Source organism: Leopardus geoffroyi, chromosome A2, assembly GCF_018350155.1.
Source record: "Leopardus geoffroyi isolate Oge1 chromosome A2, O.geoffroyi_Oge1_pat1.0, whole genome shotgun sequence".
NCBI lineage: Eukaryota > Metazoa > Chordata > Mammalia > Carnivora > Felidae > Leopardus > Leopardus geoffroyi.
In genome coordinates, this window is record NC_059331.1 from 139056929 (window position 1) to 139083725 (window position 26797).

The window sequence follows — 26797 nt, forward strand, 5'->3', positions numbered from 1 at the left end:
TTTGTGTTACTCTCGGTATTCATGAATGACCCGTCCCAATTTTTTCCCCTGGGTTCTTTCTTCCACACTTTGTAGTTATAAATAGTCCAACTCAAATGTCTCTCCTTAATGAGTTAATCGTATTACTGTAGTTTTAGTTTTAGTTTATAAACACGTTCTAAATGTTTATAATTGAGGGGCGCCTGGGTGGCGCAGTCGGTTAAGCGTCTGACTTCAGCCAGGTCACGATCTCCCGGTCCGGGAGTTCGAGCCCCGCGTCAGGCTCTGGGCTGATGGCTCAGAGCCTGGAGCCTGTTTCCGATTCTGTGTCTCCCTCTCTCTCTGCCCCTCCCCCGTTCATGCTCTGTCTCTCTCTGTCCCAAAAATAAATAAACGTTGAAAAAAAAAAAATTAAAAAAAAAAAAAAATAAATGTTTATAATTGATATACTGTTGTTCATATTGAACTTTGTCTCAAAATAAGAATGATTTTTTTTTTTACTCTTGCTTCTCATAATCTGTAATAGAAACAATTTAGATGTGGAATACTCACAGATTAGGATTGTGGAAGGTATGTGGGGATTGAAATCTTTCTAAATGCACATTTCCTTTTTCTCAGTTTGATCTCAGAAATATCCCAGGGCCCAAACATCATTATCTTTATCATTTCCCTTATGTATTCTAACCCTTTCAAAGATATGGAAGTTTTATGTCAAGAAAAATAGCAGCTTATATAAAACATACACACACATATAAGTGTACGTAAAGCACTCAAACCCAATGCAAAATCAGTGTATATTGAAAATAATTATTAGGGTGATAATGATGTACAGTGTAGACTCTTTAAGAGTAACAAATGTACCACCCTGGTGGGGTTGAAGTCAGCTAATCCAAATAAAATGTCATTGATGATGTTCCTTTTGACAATGATGGAAATCTTACATATTTTATGATGCACATAAAAAAAATAAAAACCAAGCATGAGGATATAGAAGAGCATTATTAGGTTTAACAATAAAAATACATGGAATACATGTAATATAGTTGATTTGTTATGGCTATATGACCCATAGCCTTTGAATATGTTTCTTTCTTTGTGCCAAGTTATTCGGTTTAACTGCCCAGGTTGGTGCTATTACACAGAGTCAAACGGAAATGGTATTTCTGGTGTCACGTGTCACCTCGGTTATGTCATCTGCTGAGACTCTGTGTATTCTAAAGATGTGCTTTGGAGGAGGGAACACGGTAGAGGTCACTGGGTGGAGGAAGGGAAAGTAGAAAGCGGAAGCCTGGGAGCAGTTGCTTCCCTTGGCTTGGCTCTGCTTTCTTGAAGCGAATGCTTTGCTGATCCTGGGTCAGTTCATTCTTCTGACTGAAGGTCTCATATAGAAAGTCACCTCTCTGATAAGACCCAACAACCTGCACTTGTGTCTGAAATCTATGCAAGCTGTACTCTGTCTTTGCAGCATCTTTGCAAATTCTTCTGGCCCATTAGTTCAGTTATGGTTGCCCATTGACTGGGACTCTTCTTTCAATTTGTAAAGGATGGGACAGCTCATCCAGGATATACCAGTGCTGACCATCTGGCATAATAGCACTTTTGCTGTGAGCTCTTCAAAAAGTGCAAGAAAGTTTTAATCTGGACCTTGTCAATACATAACCTTTAATGATACTTACCTACTCACCCTGGGTGGCTCAGTCAGTTAAACCTCTGACTTCGGCTCAGGTCATGATCTCATGGTTCTTGGGTTTGAACCTGCATGGGGCTCTGTGCTGCCAGCTCAGAACCTGGAGCCTGCTTCGGAATCTGTGTCTCCTTCTCTCTCTGCCCCTTCTCCACGCACACACTCTCTCTCAAAAATAAATAAGCATTTTAAAAAATGATACTTAAAGCTACTTTTCTTTCTGGGTCCTTCTATTAAAGTTTCTATTTAGTCAGTAGCAACTGAGTGATTTTGCCTGGGGTGGGGAAAATGGTTCAAGTGTATTGACCTTTAAAGCTTTTGACGATCTAATTTAGAAAACTTCTTCTGTCTATTATCTTTAACAAACAAAAATCTAAAACAAACAAACAAAAAACCTTTATTATAGTTTCTCCATACTTTTGCAGTATTCTGCTTCTTCCCTCCACCCTTTCTTAGGAAGTCTGAATTATGACCTTAAGGACTTTCTGAAAACCCTTCTTTGTTTTCCACTTTTAGTCTCTGAACCTTATCATTTTTAAATTTGAGAAAGTAGACATGCCTAAAATCTGAAGTGTACTATACTTCTAGCCTTTGCCCCCACGCCCTGTGCCCTAAGAATGTAAGTGACTCAGACTTTGTTATCTTTGGAGACTTTCAAACTCGAGTATTTAACAATGTTGTTCCTGCAGATTCACAGGAGCTGGTTCTGCTGAAGCCCTGGCTTCATTTATACACAACGTGGGCTGAAGTTTACTGTTTGCTGAATAAATGAATAGAGTTAACGGGATTGCAGGAGTTGGAGAATGTTTTTTGCTTTTTGTTTTGTTTTTAATTTGTTGTCAAGTTAGCTAACATACAGTGTAGTCTTGGCTTCAGAAGTCTGTTCTCTGATTCATCACGTACATACAACACCCAGTGCCCATCCCAACAAGTGCCCTCCTCAATACACATCTCCCATTTTCCCGGCCCCCATCAAAGGGTTGGAGGATGTTTAATCAACACACTATTTCAAAGCACTTTAAGAGAATCATTTCTTTGTAAAACTACAACTGATGATTGAATTACTACTTCATAAAAATCTTAGAGAAGCAGTGGAACTCAGAGACCAAAAGCTCTAAGTGCTTTATTTTACAAATGTAGAAATTGAAAACGAGAAGCAAAAGTGATGTGCTCAAAGTTACGATTCTGTTAACTGTCCTAAGTAGGACTGTAACTCATGTTTCTGGTTCTCCAACTGCAGCTGAGTTATTTTCATATAGCCTTGTCAGTAGAACACAGTGGAGAAACTACAATACTTGATCAGTTTAGAGTGAGTTGGAAAGTATTCAATAATTTCACAAAAATGAACCTGATTTTCAAGCTAATTTACCCTGATCTCTTTCTGTTGGTTTTAACAAGGCTTTGCCATTTGAGGCATTATTTTTGGAATTTAGTTGATAATACCTAGATAATCAGTCTATGAATTCAGAAGAGAAGGACAGATTAAGCTTGTCTGTGTCTTTTCTTTATAAGTTAAAACGTATATTTGAATTTATGATAACTTCTATGAAGCTTTCTAAGAACAATTTTTTTTTTAAGAATAGAATTTTGCAGTGACTGGATTTTATATCTGGAAGCAATAATGCCCTTCAATATGAAGGGAAGATTACATATTAAATTTCGAAACAGGATTAGCACTGAATTTCCCACTAAATGTCTGTGATTTAAATCAGCGAGGGCCTTTGGAACTTCAGAGTTTAGTTGAGGTATGGTTGGTGCTATTTTCTGCCAAAGCAAAATTTGCAACTGTCAAGTTATTTGTGTTCTTCTGTTTACCATAAGAATGTATCTATTTCCTTTTAGTTTTAGCACATATCATGGTTTTGAAATATATCAAGGTTTTCAAAAATATTCTCAAATTTCTAAGGGCAAGTTTTTGTTTGATGTTATCGAATAAACCATTTTATTATTCTGGATTTAAATGTTGACTTTCAGAGATTTGAAGGTAGGGTGTGGATGGAGTACACAGTAGTTCACATCTATACCCTGTGAGTTTTTGCATTTTCTTTGCTTTAGCATTTATGAATGCCTAACTCACTAGAAGCTTTTTCATTCCTTGCAGGTAAACATATTACCAGAAATACAGCATCAGCTTTGCAGTAAAGAAGGATTATGTCAAATAATTAGAAGATTTCCAGGTAATCTTTAGTTTGCCCCCTTATGCATAAACATGTGAGATATGTAGCCTGCTTTAGCAGATACCAAATAATGAGATCTCAGATCCATACATTTAGCTCCTCTGTCTATCATTTCACTATCACAAATCTTCCAGAATCCACAAGGTTTTTGCCCATGGGGAGACCCTGATAAAAAGGAATACAAACACAACGTTGGTATTCTTTCTTTTAGTTTTGCCTTCTAACTTTTAAGGTGAATATTCCCTTCTTCCTTTGTGTTTTTCTTTAAAATCATTCTTGTTTTATTTTATTTTTTTATTTTTATTTTATTTTTTATTTTTAAAACCCACTTTTATTTTTTTTCAGTATATGAAATTTATTGTCAAATTGGTTTCCATACAACACCCAGTGCTCATCCCAAAAGATGCCCTCCTCAATACCCATCACCCACCCTCCCCTCCCTCCCACCCCCCATCAACCCTCAGTTTGTTCTCAGTTTTTAACAGTCTCCTATGCTTTGGCTCTCTCCCACTCTAACCTCTTTTTTTTTTTCCTTCCCCTCCCCCATGGGTTTCTGTTAAGTTTCTCAGGATCCACATAAGAGTGAAACCATATGGTATCTGTCTTTTTCTGTATGGCTTATTTCACTTAGCATAACACTCTCCAATTCCATCCACGTTGCTACAAAGGGCCATATTTCGTTCTTTCTCATTGCCACGTAGTACTTCATTGTGTATATAAACCACAATTTCTTTATCCACTCATCAGTGGATGGACATTTAGGCTCTTTCCATAATTTGGCTATTGTTGAGAGTGCTGCTGTAAACATTGGGTACAAGTGCCCCTATGCATCAGTACTCCTGTATCCCTTGGGTAAATTCCTAGCAGTGCTACTGCTGGGTCATAGGGTAGGTCTATTTTTAATTTTCTGAGGAACCTCCACACTGCTTTCCAGAGCGGCTGCACCAATTTGCATTCCCACCAACAGTGCAAGAGGGTTCCCGTTTCTCCACATCCTCTCCAGCATCTATCGTCTCCTGATTTGTTCATTTTGGCCACTCTGACTGGCGTGAGGTGATATCTGAGTGTGGTTTTGATTTGTATTTCCCTGATGAGGAGCGACGTTGAGCATCTTTTCATGTGCCTGTTGGAATCCGGATGTCTTCTTTCTTGTTTTATTTTAAAAGCAATTATTATAATACTTCTTAATTATATAAAACTTGAGGTTTTAAAAATATATGTATTTCTTCATGATTAATTCTGATCTCAATAAATCTATTTCCTTTTTTTTTTTTTGAAATTCCCTGAATTTGCCTGTTTTACACAGGATACTGAATGAGTAAATTCTATGCCTTGACAACATTAGTAATTTGGGACAAAAATTACCATATCTTTTCCTCATAGATTCCCAGGATGAAAGAAAAATCAGATGGTCTATGAGTCTTCATAGATCAAATTATAGCTTACTTTAAAACCCATCAGTGAAAGGGTTTCTCAGATTTCTTGTTTAAAACCTATTTCATGCTATACAGCTTATGCCCCTAGAAAGTATTTCACTATGTAATTAAAATTTAGATCTGCATAGCTTCAATTCTATTTTTAAAAATTTAATTTGTGTTCTGGTGGAATCAGAAAACTGATATCTTATCCCATTGGGTTTTCCATGGGGTTTCTGCTTCCATACCAAAGATAAGCCACATTGGTATGTCCCATCGTAAAGACTAGTCTTCTGCTGTCATTTATTAAGGATTAAAATGTAGTAAAAATGAATCAAAAATTCAACTTTCGATTTAAGATACTTGCCTAAGATAAATAATAGTCGCATAAACTTGGTTTTATAGTTACTGTTTTATGTGGCAATTGTAACTGCCTCCATAATCTCTAAGTTTTGTTTTATTTTGTTTCCGTAAACTTCAGCTGGGTAGTTTTTATTTTATTTTAAAAAATGTAATGTTTTTGTGAGATGCAAGTAAAGTAATTATTTCCATTAATATATTATTAGGAAGTATCTAGGAATCCTTTAGGGAATTTTAAAAAAATTTTTGTTTATATTTTTAACAGAGCCTACATATTATTAAAGTATGTTTTTCTTTGTTGCTACTTACATTTCCTTTTTTAAAAAAAATATAATTTATTGTCAAGTTAGCTAGCATATAGTGTATACATGTGCTCTTGGCTTTGGGAGTAGAATCCCGTGATTCATCACTTATATACAACACCCAGTGCCCATCCCAACAAGTGCCCTCCTCAATGGCCATCACCCATTTTCACCTCCCCCTACAGCAACCCTCAGTTTGTTCTCTGTGTTTAAGAGTCTCATATGGTTTGCCTCCCTCTCTGTTTATAACTATGTTTTTCCCTTCCCTTCCTCCATGGTCTTCTGTTAAGTTTCTCACATTCCACATTATGAGTGAAAACATGATATTTGTCTTTCTCTGACAGACTTATCTCACCCTAGCATAGTACCCTCCAGTTCCATCCATGTTGCTGCAAATGGCAAGATTTCATTCTTTTTCATTGCCAAGTAGTATTCCATTGTATATATATAAACCACATCTTCTTTATCCATTCATCAGTTGATGGACATTTGGGCTCTTTCCATAATTTGGCTCTTATTGATAGTGCTGCTGTAAACATTGGGGTACATGTGCCCCTATGAATCAGAGCTCCTGTATCCTTTGGATAAATTCCTAGTAGTGCTATTGCTGGGTCATAGGGTAATTCTATTTTTAATTTTTTTGAGGAAACTCCACACTGTTTCCTAGAGCGGCTGCACCAGTTTGCATTCCCACCAAAAGTGGAAGAAGGTTCCCCTTTCTCCATATTCTCACCAACATCTATTATTTCCTGAGTTGTTAATTTTAGCCACTCTGACCTGTATGAGGTGGTATCTAAATGTGGTTTTGATATGTATTTCCCTGCTGATGAGCAATGTTGAGCATTTTTTCATATGCTTATTAGTCATCTGGATGTCTTCCTTGAAAAATTGTCTATTCATGTCTTCTATCCATTTCTTCACTGGATTATTATTATTATTTTGGGGGTGGTTGTTGAGTTTGGTAAATTCTTTATAGATTTTGTCATTTGCAAGTATGTTCTCCCATTCTGTCGGTTGCCTTTTAGTTTTGTTGATTGTTTCCTTTGTCGTGAGAAGATTTTCATCTTGATGAGGTCCCAATAGTTCATTTTTGCTTTTATTTCTCTTGCTTTCGGAGACGTGTTGAGTAAGAAGTTGCTGTGGCTGAAGTCAAAGAGGTTGTTGACTGTTTTCTCCTCTAGGATTGTGATGGTTACCTGTCTCACATTTAGGTCTTTCATGCATTTTGAGTTTATTTTTGTGTATGGTGTAAGAAGGTGGTCCAGTTTCATTCTTTTGCATGTTGCTGTCCAGTTCTCCCAGCACCGTTTGTTACAAAGACTGTCTTTTTTCCATTGGATACTCTTTCCTGCTTTGTCAAAGATTAGTTGGCCATACATTTGTAGGTACGATTCTGGACTACTCACATTTCAAAATGATAGATTCAAAATATTAAGTTTCTTGGGGCGCCTGGGTGGCTCAGTCAGTTGAGTGTCCGACTTCAGCTCAGGTCTTGATCTCATGGTTCGTGAGTTTGAGCACTGCATCAGGCAGAGCCCACTTCAGATCCTCTGTCCCCTTTCTCTCTGCCCCTTCCCTGCTCACATTCTCTCTCTCAATAAATAAAACATTAACTAAAAAACATTAAGTTTCTTTAGCATTGGAGTTAGCAGAACATGTAGAATCATAGGACTAAAAGCTCATTTATACCCAGAAATTAGTTATCACTTTAAAAACACTTGCCAAACAACTCTTACACAAGTTTATATTTTATATTTTGCTTCCATACAATTAAGAGGTTTTTTTTTTATTGTTGAGAGACAGAGAGAGATAGAGCATGAGCGGGGGAGGAGCAGAGACAGAGAGGGAGACACAGAATCCAAAGCAGGCTCCAGGCTTTGAACTATCAGCAAGCACAAAGCCTGATGTGGAGCTCAAACTCATGAACTGTGAGATCATGACCTGAGCCAAATTCAGACTCTTAACCAACTGAGTCACCCAGGTGCCCTACAATTAAGAGGTTTTTAACTGGCTCCATTTGCTTTAAATATTACTTTTTCCTCAAGAACATCTATAGGCTCTAGAAATATGTAGTCCTTTCACTACGACATCTAGTGTTTTAGTTTTCTATTTATCTCTGTGACTAACAGGATAATTTCATGGAATATATAGCCTTTTAAGTAAAATTATTTCTCCTATCATGTTATCTTTCTTTAGCAGAAGATAATTTTCTTAGATGTGTAGCTTTAAAGGACAGCATGTAAGTTCACAGCATTACTTTCTGACTTAAACTTTATAATCAATAGCTTTTGTTATAGACTGTCGCTATGAATATACACTATGTAGTATAAACCCTGTATTCACAAGACTGAAAACATTCTATTTGTTGTCAATACTGAATATTTAATATTGAATAGATTAGATAACAACATGTCTATGTCAGTACCTAAATATACACTACTATTAAAGAGGTAAGATAGTGAAACTAAACAAACTACTTTATAATTTAGCCATTTTACTTAAAGCCAAAATGTCCTGTGCCGTTTTAGGCTGTTTCCTTTGGAGGTAGACAAAACACAAATTTGTGACACCAGAGATTTAACTCTGCCAACTATTAGCTCTGTGATTCAGAGGTTGTTCATTTTTTGTTTGTTTGTTTGCTTTTTAATCTATAAAGTGAGGATAATGAAACCCATTTCATAAGTTTAATTTAAAAAATATAGTAGTTCCTATTATCTATGTGTGTGTGTGTATACTTTGATTTGAATAATAAAGCATATTATATATTATACCTGACACATAATGCTCAAGTTATGGTAAATGGATCATCCTAGATGCAAAAAATCAAACAACACACCTCACAGTGTTTAATATTTTTTCTCTTTATATGATTGATTATCACTCTGATTTTATGTTTCTGGCAAAAACTGTGAAGGGTCTGAGATTTCCCCCTATTTCCAGGCTCACAAGTCAGCCTGCCACTGTTTCCCAAGCAGTGGCAAAAGACATGAGACTCCTGGGTCAGAGACAAACGACTTTATTATTTACAGCAATAGCAGTAGGCAGACTAGCAGCATTTGCACTGGTTCACTGAATCCCAGTTCCCACAGGGTGATGTGAAGAGAGCTAGGTGACACTTGTATACTTAGTGGTTTGCGTTTCAGTAGAGCAGCTCTGAGCTTAGGGAGTTTGAATGTTTTATAATGGGCAGTGAGTATGTCTGCCCTTTGTTCCAGAGAGAGATTATTTTTGTTATACTGGACAAAACCTTCTCTTTTTTCCAGAGTGAGACACCATCTCTATCTTTCAATTCTATCTACCATATAAATATCTTTGAAAAGATAGTTCAGAACAAAGATAATCAGTGCCTCTGTTCGCAAAATGTACAGAAATGTGAAAGATGCATGGAGAAGTGTCTCCCAACTGTTTCAGAGAATACCGGACAAATTCTAGCTCTGAAGCTTAGTCAGTGTATACTTCTGAGCAAGACTTAAAGCCGAGTTGTGCTTCGGTTTTCTTGTCTATGAAAATACAATGTTTGGCAATGAATAATAATGCTGAGATTCCATGATTCTGCTATACCTTTTTTTTCATTCAAACATGCTGTCCTGGGCTTTATCTTAAGCAGTAGGCAGAGACAGGGATGCTAAGAGAGGAGAGAAGATCATCTGGGTGGATGTAGCTGGAACCCTGCACATGTGGCAGGACAGAGTTTGGGCCAGAGGTAGAGGAGTGATTGAAGACAGCATGTAAGACTAACACAGTCTGTTCCTTTCCATAGTCAAACTGAATGTACCTGCCATTAGACTTGTGACTCCCTTTAAAAGTCACAAATCCATGGGATTTTATTGGCTAGCACAGAGATTTATTTTTACCTTGGCATTTAAATGCTTTGCCTTTTGGGGAAAGAAGGTTTCATAACTTTTAGTTGGCCCAGAGTTCTGGTTAATGTTTTTTGTTGCTTTTTAGTAAGGTTTTTTTTTTTTTTTTTTAGATAAAAAGGATTTCTTTCCCATATTTGAAATAGAGACACAAAGCAAAACATCAGAGAAAGGTTTTACTTGGGTTCTGAGTTGTTGTTTTTGTTCTTTTTTATGCAGCATCACCACCCAATAAGCCCTGGTTAGAAGTGTGCCAGATTTTTGTCCATTACTTGTTCTTTCCAGTAGTTTTACCTCACCCCTGAGCATTGGCATTCACGGGAAGCTTGAAATGGTAGTACCCAGACTTGATGCAAAGGTAGCATTTTGAACACTTTAGGACCTGTGTCCTCATTTTTATAATGTGTGGGTACAGAAAGAGAAAGGAAAACGATACAAAATTAATCTTTTGTTGTATCTAAAGAAGACTGGACTTTAAAATATCATAGATGTGGGGCACCTGGATGGCTCAGTCAACTAAGCATCCAACTTTGGCTCAGGTCATGATCTCACGGTTTGTGAGTTCGAGCCCCATGTCAGGCTCTGTGCTGACAGCCCAGAGCCTGGAGCCTGCTTTGGATTCCGTGTCTCCCTCTCTCTCTGTCCCTCCCTTGTTTGCACTCTGTCTTGCTCTCTCTCAAAAATAAATAAAAACACTAAAAAAATATTTTTTAATCATAGATGTTTACTACCAAATGTAAAACATAGGTTCCAAATAACATAATTGAAATTATTTTTAAACATTGATCAATAATAGTTATTTATCTCACGTGGCACTGATGATTGATTTTAATACTCCAGGTCTAAAAATTCCCATTTGTTATATGATGTCAGTGGAATATCATCAGGGAAACAGGTAGCTTAGCTTGGATTTAAATGAAGCAACATGGAAATTGTGAATGCTTAATACCGCTTGAGGATTTTTATTGCTTTCATTTTTTTCCTCCCCTCCGCTATAACTTGGAGGAATACTCTCCTTCAAACAAGAATACAAAAAGTGAGAACATTCCCATTAGTAAAGACTGGGGACTTGTCTCTTCAAGGCAATCAGGCAAACTTTCAGAGAAAGGCCAGTTTGCTTATTCTCTGTCCTCTCAAACGCTGACACCCCTTCTCTGTGTCTCCTGTGTGTTCCTTCATGTTTCTGCCTTTCCAAAGACTTCCATCTCCTGTCCTATACATGATTGTTTCCTTTATGCAAAACATTCTTTCCCCAAGTAAAACTCATCTCTTTAGTATGACTGACTTCAGCTAGGTGATAGCAGAAAGTAAGCTGATGGAACTAATTCAGACTAAATTACACCCTCACCCCGGTCATAAGCCTCTTAGATGTATTTGCATTTTTATAAAAGAAGCTTGCAAAGCCAATGAATTTCTAATTGGTAGAATTTCTGGAAGTGCACTTAAATTCCCATTCACTTCATCTGTAAGCTGTCCACTTGCAAAGCTACTTGGATCCGTCTACTTTCTCTGTCTCTACCATGACCAGTCTAGTTCAAGCCAACATTCTCTCATAAACTGCCCCTTCCTTTCTTGCCCCTGAAAAATCCACTCCATTACCGAGACTAAAGCCAGAGTTATCTTCCCCCATCCTTTTCATAAATAAAACAAGTTTATTAGACCTCCTCAGAGTAATTTATCTAGGGACTAAACAGTGAGGCCTAGGTAACTGGCTTTCTGATGCTCTGACTTGATCCAAGGTTAGATTTTATGTAGAAGAAAAGTCCCACACCCAAATGTTGTCAGGGACCTGGTATGTGACTTAAATTCATAGCAAATTCAGCAGCTTGAGAGGTCAGATAACTGACACATTTTCAGATTTGGCCTGTCATCAAATTTATAGACTCTTTAAGCCATTTGGTCTCCCAGAAGAGAAGAGGTGGTGAAGACGTGGACAAGTACAAGGCAGTACCATGTGGCATCACCCAGATGTACCTCAGTAATGTTGCAGTGTTGGAAACTTAGGGGAAGTTCCCTCCTGTGTCTCACCCCTGCAAGATCCAGATCCCATGCAGTGATCCTTCTTCTCTCACCCTCTGATCCCTATACTTGTCTATGCTCCCCTTTGGCACATGTTTGCATTTTCCTAAACTCTTTGTGATTCCAGCTTAGATTTTCCTCACAGAACTTTGCTAACCCCTGAGAACAATGACGCTGGGTTTTCTGCTAAAAAAAAAAACCTTAATCTCGGGAGCTGGGAGGGATCCTCAGCATCTCTTCGCTCCTTCTCCTTACTGTCATCTATTGACATTCTGATCATTCAACATATTCCGTAAGGAAATTGTCACCCAGTTTAACTTCTTCCTCTCCACTTCAAATATGCCAGCATTCGGGGCGACTGGGTGGCGCAGTCGGTTAAGCATCCGACTTCAGCCAGGTCACGATCTCGCGGTCCGTGAGTTCGAGCCCCGCGTCAGGCTCTGGGCTGATGGCTCAGAGCCTGGAGCCTGTTTCCGATTCTGTGTCTCCCTCTCTCTCTGCCCCTCCCCCGTTCATGCTCTGTCTCTCTCTGTCCCAAAAATAAACAAACATTGGAAAAAAAAAACAAAAAACAAAAAAAAACAAATATGCCAGCATTCCTGTCAGTTTTGATGTCCATACCAATGACCTTTCATTGTCCTAACCTCGCAGCTCTTTGATGTTATCAAGCCATGACCTTCATTTCTAATCAACTTTAGCCTCCAAGTACTGTAGACTTCGTCAGCGGCTTGCATCACGCAGCACTACCCCATCTTTGGAAGCTTACTGATTCACGACTTTATAATCAGTCTTCCTGGTGTTTTCACTTCTTCAGTGCCAGAGGCTGAAACCTCAAATGACACTTTTAGTATTCTTAATTCTACTTCTTTCTTTAAGTCTGTCAGCCATTTTTGGTCATAATTCCTTTCTTACCAAGCCTAGACCTCTTAGTCTGCCACTTGAAATATTTCTCTACAAGCACTTGCAACATTGTATTTTTCTTCCACACCAGTCCTTAAGGCAATTATATAAAAATCTCTTAACCTGACTTATCTGCTTCTATACAACAAACACTGGAGAAAATCATAGGAGTTTGCTGTGTTTTTGTTTTGTTTTGTTTTTGTTTTGTTTTGTTTTGTTTTGTTTTGTTTTGTTTTCCTGAGGATGTCTTCCTCACTTGCTAAAATGAAAAAAAAAAATTGGTACTACTTTGCAATTGTCAGCTCAACCACCACCACAGCTGGCTGGTGGCCCCTGAAGCAGCCTGTCCTAATTTCTCTCTAAAATACTTATGAAAACACACACACACACACACACACATTTAAAAACTGTTCCTAGCATGTGCATTGCAGATATAGGAGGACTTTCCATGCATTGTAAGGCTGATGGAAGTAAATTGTCATTCTTAATTTTGTATTGATAGAGAAGACCCTCTTCGTCCTTGGTTATGATGTATTTCAAGAGAAAAGTGAGCAGAATGTGTTGATGGTTTGGATGGGTTTGTAAAAGAATATCTGCTGCGGTTTTAGCCAGCCATCAGTTGGGCTAAACACACTAGATACCAGGAATGGAGCTTAATCTGTCATTCAGCTTTAGGTACCAGAAAGTTCAAGTGGGAAGTCAAGGGCACATTCCTTCCAAATTAAGCATATTGTTTTTAAAATGAAAAAAAAAAAGTATAAAGAGGAATATAAATATCTTGAATTCACTAACCCAGAAATAATTACTGGGAACATTTTTGTGTCTTTTGTTCCTCGAGAGTACCTTCCAAGTGAAGTCTACCCAATTTTTTGAGGTAAATTTATACTTTCTTTCCTCTGTGTTCCTATTGTACCATGTGAAAACTTCCATTATAGTCACCTCACATTGTATCTTAATTGCATCTGTATGTGTTTGTCTTCCCACAAGGACTGAGTGTCCCTGAGGGCAGGACCTTACTTCTCACTTCTCAAGTTCAGTACATGGTCGTAGTTCCTGGTATATAACAGCCACTCTAGTGTTTTTAAATTAGAGACTGGAGAGGATGTTAATGGTGGGTATCAGTGTTGTGAAAAGAGAGCCTTACCCATCATCAGGGGGTCTTGGCAAAGCTTAGACAGATTTATCCCTTTACCCATTACGAGCTCAATATTAAGTTGGTACTTTGGGGCAAAGGACAGGGGCAGGCAAATTTGAAAATACTGTCGCAGTCCTCCAAGATAGAATTACCCATTTTAAGTAATAAGACATTTGCACTTGTGAAAGAACTAGAGAACTGTTACACTATTACACATGTGCAAGGCAGAAAGATACCAATAAATTACACAAGGCAGCTTCATCTTCTAGGGGATCACCACTGCAGCCAAAAGACTCACACCTCATTGCTTTCTAAAAGGACAAGCTTAACACTTTATCACACTGTTGACTGATCATTCATGCAGGATACACGTGGACGTGTTCTTCCCTTGGGTAGGCTCCTGTTTGCATACCATTGCAACCCAAAAGTCTTTAAGTATTTGTTTGCCACTTGTTTAGAGTAGAAGCTAAGTGCTGACTTCCAGAATGATGGAGAAGGAAGATAATAGTAAGAGCTCTCTCTTTCCTATGCAGTAAGGTTTTAGTACTTCTTATAGATCAGCTCTCTGGACAGTTTTCTTCATCTTAATGGTTCTACATTCAGAGTAGAGGAAATACAATACTTCTTGCTGACTGTTGTGCTTCAGCACTTGTTCTCCATGGATCCTGTGAAAGTGAGGGTGCCTGAGATATGGCCAGAACATCTAAATCAGAAAGAAAGAGCATTGATCTAGATTGCAGTGAATGTTAGGTGGATTATTTTTCTTTTTAAAGCTCTAAACCTTAAAAAAAAATCTCAGAAACCTTATTTAACAAAGAAACGGAGCTGCTCTGATCGATAATGGGTAGGATCCTACTCTCTTCATCCTTCCCTTTGTTCTTTTTTTTCATCCTCTTGGTGGCCCCTAGAAGCAAGTTCCTAACACCTACTCGACCCTGGCAAGCTCACCAGAGTTCAGTCTGGGAATCATGGCTTGAGACAACGAGCTTTAGAATAGAGAGAGTTAATAGCGGCCAGTGGGGGTGGAAAATACTGCCATGATTCTATTTGCCAAGTATGAAAGTTAGGAATATTCTCTTTCCTTCCTGTATCCTGTTCAGGTTTTTGGTCACCTATGAGAAGGAAGTTAATGAAAATAGAAACAAAATTTTTAGAGTGATCAAACATGAATTTTTAAAATTACTTTCACCTTTCCCTTTTATTATGCCTTGATAACACTAGTAAGATACATTCATTATGAGAAGATTAGAAAATACAGATAAACAAAAAGAAAGAAAAATGTAAATGCAGTGTCATTACATAATATTTCATACCTTCCTTATGAATGTACAAATTTTACATAGTAGAGTAACATACACTTTGAATGTGAATAAGCTATGGCATATTTATCAGTGGAAAACTATGAAGGCATTAAAAATGATGGAAATCGACACTATTTGGCAGAGAAAAATGCTCATACCATATTGTTGACTTCAAAATAAGGGTAATCCCTGTATATGCTGCACATATATTTTATATTATTATATGCTTTGCCTATATATATAATATCTACTTATAAAATGTTATTAACAATGTTTTGTTTTCAAAACATATTCTTACTATAAACATACATGTATTAGTTCATTCATTCGTCAACAATGCCTCCATAAGCGAGATACTATTATTCCTTTTTTGCTCAAGTGGAGAGAAATCAGGGATGTTTCCCGAGACCACACATCTAACAGGTGGTAGCTGCACACAGGCACTATGAGTCTGGAGGATGTAGTTTTTCAGCCACTGCACCTGGCCAAGCTCCTCAGCATGGTATTCAAGGCTCCCACTGGAGGGCAGCCTCCATTCCTCCCTGGTCGCCCACTATTCCCTCCACCCAAATCTGCTCAAGCCAGGCTCCTCTTTCCTCTGTCCCTTCAATGGCACACTTAACTGTCCTCTCCTCTCCCGGCCTTTACTCTGATGAACTCATTTGAACTTAATCATCTCTTTTAAAGACCTCTCCTTCAAATACAGTCACACTCTGAAGCGCTGGGGGTGAGGACTTCGACAGATGAACTTCTAGGGGACACGGTTCCAATCATAACAGCCAGAGATGGGTGGAGGAGGGAAATACGATTGGCTGTTCCACCAGATCCATATGGAGAGAGGAGAGCAGATCCCCAGGGGAAGAAAGGGATATTGGACAGATGAAAACAACTTGACTGGTTACGATAAAGCCCGTGGAATTCTTTAGGCAGAACAACCTCACACCCCCAACGCAAACCGTTTTAAAGTGAGAGACTATCTTTCTTCTCTTCAGCACCAAGAGTCCAATACTGTCCATTGGGGACTCAAGTGCCCTTCTGCTGACCCCTATGTGGATTGTCTTAGTTCTCACTTCCTGCCTTGAAGCCCAGTTCTCACATGCCTCTGCTCTCCAGTGCCAGCTAATTTAATAAATTAATTAGTCCTGCTGTGCCTCCCTGTCTCAACTGTACTGTCCTTGCCCCACCCCCACCCAGGACATACTTCAACCCAAATGAATAATTCTATTGGTGAGAATTTTAGACGCCATTGCAGAACCTCATGGAAACTGCTGAATCATGCAAATGTGGCAGGCAATCTCTGACACTGTCTGACCTAACCATAAAATTCACCGCTCTGCCTGTAAGACATAAATCTCTAAATTAGCTAATCACAGCCAAAATCAAGTGGAGATTTTTGGGAAATGATAGCATAGCCTTGCTCCATTTCTTTGAAAAATGGGGGGAAAATATCTGCTGTTTAGTATGTAGTTTGTTAGTCGGAAACTACATAATTCTTCCTTCCAGCTGGTGTTTCTTAAAAAGAAACAAGCTTGTCAATGGGCCTAAGATATATATACTGTGTAGTGCTTCATGCCTGGCCACTGGCAAGATGGAAGGCAAAGGCAGTGGTGGCCAGTAGCGCTGGGATATGTGGATGAGTGTGCATTTTAGGAGACCCACTTTGTCATCTTCTCTCAGGGAGAAGCTGACCCGAGATCACTGACCCAAAAGTGTCTCTTGCTTCTGTGTCACTCATGGCTTTACACTTTGCACGTTTGGCATGAGGCCCGTTTGAAAGGGACAGCATGTTCATTTTTCAGTAAACATTTGGCAGCTCGTTGACATCTCTGAAGTTGTGCTAAAGACCAGCTAGCTGAGGGAGCTGACTAATCCCTTTGCACTTTGGTAGGAAAAGTCTGGTAAATCTTTACTGGTTTGTGACCTTGCACTTCATGCCACCATGTAGGTGTATCCATCTGTTTCACTTGGAGTTTGTTAGCTTGGGTCACATACTGTGATATAACAGAGGCAACATTGTGTAACACACTTACAATATGATTCTGATTATTAATTGTGACTTTCAATGGGACTGTAAAGGAAGAAGTGGTAAGAGTGACCTTCACTCTTTTGTTGCCTAAATCTCTGTGGCAGTCTCCTATTTACTTATTTTGACGATAAAATAGGTGAGTGAGAATAACACTTAAATAATACCAAAGCAACTTGTTACAACTGTGAAGAACTTCAAACAATAAAACTGGATTTCTTTGCATTACATAATAAAGACTCAGTAAACTATACTTATACTTCATGGATTTGGTTATTCTGTTATCCCAGCCTGCATTTATTCATCATTTGTTTTATATCTTGCTAAGTGTAGACACATTCCATGACTCAGTATGTAGCCTGCCAAAATAAACTATACTATGTTTGTTGGCATTTCCCTCAACAAATGCATCACCCAAGCAGTGACAATGGTATTTTCCCCACCTCAGTTCTTCTGGAGCCATTGTATTTGTAACAGATATATTAGCAGTGAATCTGAAGTTTTGATAAGATGCCTGAAACATTACAGAAGTTCTTACAGAAGTAGCCAAACTTTTTATTTTTATGCCATCGGAGGGCTACACTGTTTGGGGATTACAAGAGCTGATTAAGAAGGTTGCAAAACAAAATCAGGTTCCAGGATTTAGCTCGTGACATGTTGCAAATTCATCTCGGGACATGTTGCAAATTCATCCTGACAGTTACATACTTGATTTGTAAGTGAACTCAATAGGCAAAGGAGAACTATACTATAATTTTGATTCATTTGTCTATACATTTTTAAATCTATTCATTTATGTATTTAGATAAATGAATATAAATATAAATATGTAAACATATAAATGTAATTTTTATATTAATTAAATCAATCAATCAATCAGTCTATCCATCTATCAAGAGTGTGTGTGTGTGTGTGTGTGTGTGTGTGTGTGTTTGGTGTTGGAAGATACAATGTGTGGAACTTCAAAATAACCTCTCTCCCAGTCTCCTAATGGCAGTAGACATAGATGTTGAATAACAAAATTTCAAGTGTTATGAAAGAAAAATATTGTTAGTAAGTTTGTTGTGCTCATATCTTTTTTCATTCATTTTCATGGAAGTCTAGGACCATGAACTGACTTTTGATTTGCAAGATTATCATTAATATTATAAGATAAAAGCCCACTAAAGTGATCCATGAACTGTAATGCACACAGCTTCATGAAGGGTATGTTGTTTAACATATGATTCATGAGAAGGTGATTCTTGTTATGACTAGTCTCTTGAATTTTTCTTTGAAAGCATAATAATTAACAATACAATTTATTAGTGCCAATACATTTTAACAGGCATTTAATGTCTTCCAATCTGACACATCCTGTTGAAAAATATATTGATAAAGGCCCAAAATGAGAGTTGCAGCAAGCTATACACAAAGTGAAATACATTTGGTTTCCTAAATAGAATGTTAGAATCCTTCATTTGTAGTTGAACTTGTGATTAGAAAGGATACATATCTTGGCAGAACCATAATTAAGTGAATGAATGGGGTAGTTTTGGGGGATGTTTTACTCTTTGATGATGGGTTGGGTGTGCTTCTGTCTGGGAAAGAAGCATCGACTCTATTATATAGTAAACCCATTCAAATCCTCTGATTCATTACACTAATAACTTTTGAGACCATTTTCTTTAAACTTCTATTAGCACCATCTAATGGTAAAGTAATGGAACTTCTTTCTTCTCAGTCATTTTAATTAATGACAACAGAGAGTCATAGTGGCACTACAATTCCAGTGTTGATAGCCATTTCATGAGAAAATGTGTAGCATGCCAAAGGGTCAGCTTAACCCAAAAAGGACAAAAATAGGTAATTCATCCACATTCACCAAGAGGGCCTTTTGAGGGTCCGTTTTGCCTCACCCATTTCTAAGCATCTGCAAGAAAGCATGAACTGATAAGAATTTTAACCGTCTACCTAGTGAATGCAGAATTCAGGAATCCTAAGGTCCAGGTTCGAGAAGATCTGAATTTTAGTTCCACTCAACTGCTCCTACAGTTATGTGACTCTGGGAGAAGTACTTAGTCCGTTTGTGCCTCTTATCTGGGCTTGTAAAATGGGAACAATTATACTGACCATTCTTTCTGATAGAGTTGTCATGGAAATGCTTTACAAAAGAATATGTGTTGTAAATCTGTAAAAGTAATATGTGAGGCATTATTTCTATATTACTCAGGATGTCCATGAATTGACTCAGAGAGAAAAATTAAATGAGGCTTCCAATTTTCCACACTGACATAACTGTCACATAACAGAAATGTTCTTTTTGGAGGCATTCTGATACGGAAGGAAGTAGGCAAGTATTACCCAGAGTAAGAGGTTGAATACAGGTAGCCATCAGAAAGAATAGGTAGTAGTTTTGGGTTTGTTTTATAGACAGTTATAGTGGGGCTTCTTGATTAATGCCACAGAATTATTTTATAGATAAATTACCCCAAGACAAGAGCAGGAGGTAACATTAAGTTTTTACTACATGTCAGACACTGTCAAGCACTTTACATATTCTTATAACTCTCTATGACCGTCTATGGGACAGATACTGTCATGACTTCTTTAGATAAAGAAATGGAAGCTCCAAGAACCTCTGGGAAATATAGCTAGAAAATCCATGTCTCAAGTACTGTCCTATACCTCTTATAATAACCCTGAGCCTCTATACTTTATTTTAAGCTTGTCTTATAATGTAAGAAAATAAGAAAGGAGCTATTTAAGAAAGCCTAATACCTGGGCCCAATGTGAAACTGAACTTATTTACCCATTTTATTATGATGATTGTAATTCTTTCTTCAACTAAAATAATACTCAAAAAAAATTTTTTTAATGTTTATATATATATTGAGAAAGAGAGACAGAGCATGAACGAAGGAGGAGCAGAGAGAGAGAGGAACAGAGGAGGAACAGAGAGAGAGAGACATAGAATCCGAAGCAAGCTCCAGGCTCTGAGCTGTCAGCATAGAGCCTGACGTGGGGCTCGAAACTACAAACCGTGAGATCATGACCAGAGCTAAAGTTGGCCGTTTAACTGACTGAGCCACCCAGGTGCCCCTAAAATAACCCTTTTTAAAAATAAAATGAAATAACCCTTTAAATTTCTTATTTATCATAATATTTACATATAGGCAGATGTTAAGTGAATTTGCTCAGGCAAAAACATTGTTTTTTGTTTTGTTTTGGTCTTTTAATAGGGAACTCAATAGCAGATGGAAATTGCCAGCCCTGGGTAGTGAGAAGCCTGAGTCCTCAGCACTTACGGTCATTCTCTCTCTCGAGAGTCCTCTTGATTTTTCCTCTGTTACCTTTTTTTTGATGTGCCCACTCTAGGCTCAGCTCCCCAAACTATCTACAACCTTTCTAGGCAGAGTAGAAAATTACCACAACAAACCTCAAACTGCAGCCACATGCCTGGGGTTAGGAGTGATGCAGGTGTGGGTATAGCCACTGGGCTCCGGTCTGGAATTTTAGTAGCCACCCTGGGCCATGTAGGAGGGCCAAGAATTAGTTGTCCTGGCTTTTTGAAGCTGCCTTTCTGATCTTCCTGGGACGGTTTTTAGAATTCCCTGATTGTGCAGCCAAAGTGGTTAATAAAACCCACATTCATGATGTCGATTAAAAAATGTGATTAGAACCAAATTATGTTTTGTGGGAAATATATGCTTTCTGTGGAATTAATGGTTCTTGACCATGGTTTTCAGAACAAGTAATTGCTTTGACCTGATTGCACGTCTGCTGTTGGATAGTGGCTAGGCAGAGGCTGAGCCAGACTGCATAGGTGGGAATCCCATCTTAGCCACTTAATAGTCCGCTGTCCTTGGGCAAGTTTCTTACCTTGTCTGCACTTCAGTTTTCTGTCTGCAACATAGGGACAATAATGACTGTGTCTCCTAGGACTGGTAAGAGGATAGCATGAGTCAATACATTTAAAATACCTAGAACAATGCCTTGCACAGAATGTGCAACCCACAAATGTTAAGTATAATGACTGTTGCTTCAATACGTATTTTCATAAATATTAGTGGATGATTACTAACTGGTAGTTTGGTGAGATGCATGTTTGTCAGGATTCACCAATGTGGAGATAAAACTAGGATCTTAAAATAGTCACAAAAATATTTCTTTGCTTCCACTTATACTCACTGTCCTCAGGCCCCTTCATCTCAAAATCCTTTTGCCAATCACTTTTGGGTCATCTTCTGTTCCTGTCAGACCCTGCATTCTTTTTTTATACCAGATATATTTTCTGACCTCTGGTTAATCTATAGCTTACCTGTACATACAATTTCAACAAGCTAGTAAAATGCCCTAAATTTAAAATAAAGGTTAAATAAAAGGAAAGTACTTTATAATATAACAATATATAATATAGTATGTAAATTTCAGGCATAATGACACCATAAGGTGTAACAAAATTGCCCAATGCTTGGCACTTAGAGTTTGAATCACCATGAATGTGACAGATACAAATTCAGACTGGTGCGGTTGTATTGTAAGGAGACTAAGATTCCCTGGGTCATGTCACTATTGATGATGTGCCTTTCCAAAATGGTGATCAGCTTGAGAAAGTCACAAACAAGACAAACAATAGTTTTCTCTTGTTTGCCCGTGGAATTATACCCCGGCAAAATTCAGTGTATATTAAAACTGGGTAAAATTCTTACTTATAGTTTTTATATAAAATGGAGTCAAGCTCTAGGTTCAAATAGTCACCAACGGGCTTTTTACCTACATCAACGTCCAGGTAGATATAAAAATGATGAGGGATGAGAGGGAATTTGTTGTTGTACACAGAGTGATATTCGACATGGTAACAACTGTTGTGATATGTGCACTGGCCAATGAGGATGGATGCCTAATTGTTGAAACATGCTGGACTTTGCACCTTACCAGTACCTTCCAAATAAATATCCTCTTTATCCTACACAAAGCACAAATCCAGTGTTTATTAAATTGTGAAGTTTAATCCAATCACTTAAATTTCATTACATTTTACTTATTAAATTTCAGTAGCATTCTTCATCATTGCCATGCCCTCAAATACCCTCTTTGTCTTTGAGGGTGTATCTTATTTGCTCATGAATGCGATCTCTCATTCCTTGGTAGCATGTCCACCGTTTACTCCACGTCCGCCCTGGTGTCCTGTGCTCCTCTGCTGCTGATATACACCCCTGGTCATGCCCACCAAAGGCGCTCTGTCACTGGCGCCCCACATGGCAGAGGCTGCTGCTGCTGTGCCTGTCATTGTCTGTGCTAAGGCGCTAAGCCCGGTGTCAAGTACACAGGTGCATGCCGTGCCTGCTTCTCCTATGGCCGCTGCTGAAACTGTCGATGCCATGTCCCATTGGAATACTCACTGTTTTGCTAATGACCTGGAAGTCCCTTGGTATTCTCAGAAGCCTGAATGAGTCAAAACCAAATTGACTTAGGAGTAAAAAATCAGGAGTTAAAATCCTTCTTTATAGTTTTTTGATTACATATAATAAAAAAATTGTTTTAGTATTGTTTTTCTCTGACCAAAACCTGGAATGGAAGACAGGCTATGGAATATAGGAGCAGTGTACTAGAAGCTGCCCTCCTCTTACACATCCTGTTATCCTGGGACGTATCTTGCCAGCCACGTCTTTTCTTTTTAGGATAGGTTCCTTATTATTAGGCTTCACCCACAATTCTTCCAGTCAAGGCCAGACGTGGTGAACTCCTAGTTGAACACGGATTAGTTTCACACTAAAATTCTATCACACTGGTAAATAATAATCAGATAACAGTCTTGCGTCTCCCGTTGACCATAGGGTTTAAAAGAGCAACAACACAGAGAAGTGTCTTTCTTTTCCCATTTTTGGGGGCTGTGATGGTAGCATTTAGCATTGTTGAGTTCTTAGAATGTCACAACTGGACCGGAAATATCTCTCTTGAACAGAGTATGGAAAAAGGGTTGTATTTATTCCTCAAGTATAAAGCCATTACTATTTATGTCCTTGTGTTCCAAATATTGTAGAAGCAAAAGTTTACTTTGAATCTAAATACAGAATTGAGAAGAAAAGAAGAAAGATTGCATGGTTAAGTCAACTGGTCTTTGGCCTAATTTATCTTTTTCAGTTCAGTATTTTGTAATGTTGCTGTTTCTAGATCCCTTCTCTCTCAGCCCTGGGTAGTAGGGCAGTCAACAACCAATTTTAGAAGAACTAGTGTCACTTAAGGGAAAGAACTTTAAACTATATTCATAGCAGGCTATAAAAAGCAGAGATACCACCCACAAAGTGATATTTAAAAATTTCCAGCTACGTGATTTATTGGTAAATGTACACATGTGTTGTGCTACAAACAAAATGAACGATGTACCAGGTGTACCCTGAGTTTTTATTTTAAGACTAATTTTACCTAAAGGACACATTTTAATAGCATATTTTGCTGTGTATAAGCTATGGAAACAACATTTTAAGCTGTCTGTGGGTGAAAAGTCCTTAATTATATAGAATATAGCTCACAGGGAAAAGCAAAACTGAAAAGCAACCAAAAAACCTAGAGTCTCATGTCAATTTTGAAAATTTCTACTCAGAAACATGTGCCCTAGTGTCAACTCAGGCTCTGAGGAGTAATGGATACTGTGATTATTTTAAGTGACTTGGTAAATAAAAGCCAGATTTGGGGGATTGAAGAAAACACTAAGCAAAATTCTCTCAGAAATCAGGGTAGTGGCAAGTTGAAGACTGGGTGAGTAGTTCTGAAGCATTTTGCTGAAAACCTGAATTGCAAATCATTTAATGAATAATGGTAGCCATGAACTTTTGTCATTTTTCATTCTAGGTGCATGAAATTGAATGAACAACTCTTGAGTTCAACGTTTCTCCTAATAGAAATTTCATGACTTTTTCTCTAAATCTGATTTTGTTTGGCTGCCAGTGGCATCCCTTCCCTCACATCACAGTAGAGTGCCCCAGGAGTCCTCTTGGGCATAGGGACCTGACCTTGGGCCAAGGGACCCAACCTTGGCTACGGAGACTGGAATCATGAATGGCAGCACCTAGGCAAAAACGGCCCCTTTGAGAGAATGCTGAGTATTACGTTGAGTTAAGCAAACAAAAAAAACAAAACACTCCTTCCAACAACAATAGGTTTGACTCCAAAAGCCTTGAAGAGTGGTTTAGAGTTTTTTAATAGATTTTTTTTTTTTTTTTGAAATGTGGAGGGGTCAGGACAAAATGACTGCAAGGGAAGAATTAGCCTTACTCAACAAAAAATGAAATTTGTGCCCAAATCTGCATTTATAACTCTCATCTCTCTCTGGGCAACCCCCTCTAGCTCAACAAAGCATCACCTGTACAACCTCTCTTCTAATTGATTTCTATGTCCACTCTTCTCTAACTTATTTATATAAATTAAAAAATTTAAATGTATTTCTTCCCATTACTCCAAACACTGTAACAAAGACATGGTTCCCACATAAGCATACATCATTCTTTCATAGATGGGAAAGGAGGAGGGGAATACCTGTACTTTGATAATTTTTTCACTGTTACCCAATATTTTTCCCTTTTGAGTTAAAACTAGCTTCAATTTTTTCCACCACTTAACAATCAAAACTTTTTTTATTTTTAAAGATCTAATTTTTAAGTAATCTCTATACCCAACATGGGATTCAAACCCACAACCCTGAGATCAAGAGTCACATGCTCCCGGGGTACCTGAGTGGCTCAGTTGGTTAAGGGGCCAGCTTCGGCTCAGGTCATGATCTTGTGGTTCAGGAGTTTGAGCCCCGCGTTGGGCTCCGTGCTGACAGCTCAGGGCCTGGATCCTGCTTTGGATCCTGTGTCTTCCTCTCTCTCTGTTCCTCCCCCACTCACACTCTGTTTCATTGTCTCTCTCTCAAAACTAAATAAAGAATTTTAAAAAATTAAAAAAAAAAAGTTACATGCTCCACCAACCAAGCTGGCCAGGCACCCCAACAATCCAAGCTTTTTAATTCAGCTTCCATTGAGCCAAAGTATAGCAGAGTTGGATTGGTTAACTCATGACTTTTAGCCTTGACTGATGCCAGAGCTCATAGGATTTTTAAGGTGATAACTACACATCTTTAATTTATTAAAAATGACTGGGACATTATTGGGTGCCACAGAGTCATTTTCCCAAAAGCATTCAGTGTATTTGGTAAGTAAAAAAAAAACAAGAAATAAATGACTTGCTATCCACCATCCACCTATTTTAAGGCATCTAAGTGGCACTTTAGAACTGGATGTTCAGTCTGGATTGCTATTCAGGGACATGCAGACAAGTGGGGTTAATTGAGATAAAATGCTGATGTCAAAACTAAAGCCTGAGTTAGAGTGTATTAAATCTCTGAAAAATAATTATCCAAAAATTTCTAAAAAAAAAATATATATATACATAAAATTTATATCCATATACTCACATATATATATACACACACATGCACGTATATACTAAAAGCATCTTGGCAATAAAAAAGATAAGATATGTATAAAGAAAATATGAAGAATATCCTTACAGAAAATAGTCATTTGAATTTAATGTCCTGACCAAAATTCTGCACAGAGAGAGACAGCTTAACTTCAGGGTTTAAAATCTAGAGAAGAGTAGGAAAAGAAAAACTCAAAATTTTTATCACCTAATTAACATTTTTAAAGACCAACAGTTATTTAGCACTTCAGATATGAAGACCCCTCCCCTTTTGGCTCAATTAGTTGGTTAATTCTTTAGTCATTTACAAGGTATAAAATAGGTCAAATGTACCTGGCTAATGATCGGTTTACCTGGCTAAGGTTGAAAACTGAGACACCATCTCACAAATCCTTGTCAGGTTCCGCTTGACCTCTGACTCTTGCCCTTTGTGTCCTCATCTATATTAGGAGTGGACTCTTGTATTATGATGCCACTCAGCCAAGCCTGATCTCCAAAGACTCCAACTATATGGCTGGTCAGTTGTGGGAGGGGAAAGAACTTAGAATAAAATGGTTCCATAGAAATATGTTTGCTGTCTCCTAACCAAAAATCTTTTCTGACATATTTCCATGTTCTTGACCTATTTCTGGCATTTGGATCTCTGGCCCTCATTAGATTTCATTTGGCAACTGGCTCTAGTCTCCACATGTTCTATATTTTTGTCTCAATCTTGGAGTTAGATATTATGAAAATATTGATATTCTAAATATGTACTTGGCTCACATATAATACACTTATTTATAAATAGTGTAGAAGTAGAGAAGAAAATTGACAGTAATACTGTGCATGTTTTATTATACCAAAAACATAGGGTAAAAATTGAAGATTGAGTTGGTCTGTGAAGTTACCATTAAAGGAGAAATAGGTTAATGCATCGTTTTGTTTAAAATGGGGCAATCACCCCCATTATTTGTGTCTTGTATTTAAATTAGGATTGACTTTAATATACTTAAGAAGAATTTGGAAATCACAAATTTTTAGTAAGTCATTAATTATTCTGATGTAATATATATCAATAGTATTTCATGGCTTACTCCAGAAAATGTTACTGAGAAAAAAAGTTTAATATTAATAAAGTGATTAACTTATTTTCACAATGGGTGGGTTTAGACAGCTACTCTATTATCATATTTGTTGCACTCTATGTATTAATAT

At 37.8% G+C, this 26797-nt stretch overlaps 1 protein-coding gene across 7 annotated transcripts in view; it reads left to right on the forward strand.

Annotated features, from left to right (window-relative positions):
* The window catches only part of CPED1 (cadherin like and PC-esterase domain containing 1), a 282494-nt gene that overhangs the window by 60747 nt on the left and 194950 nt on the right, over positions 1–26797 (forward strand). For 5 of the 7 annotated variants that reach the window (XM_045495428.1, XM_045495426.1, XM_045495429.1 and 2 more), the window contains one exon: positions 3765–3840. The exons of the other annotated variants lie outside the window; for them this stretch is intronic. In XM_045495428.1, the coding sequence (XP_045351384.1) occupies positions 3765–3840 (76 nt within the window). The remainder of the gene's footprint in view (positions 1–3764; positions 3841–26797) is intronic. 7 annotated transcript variants of the gene reach the window in all.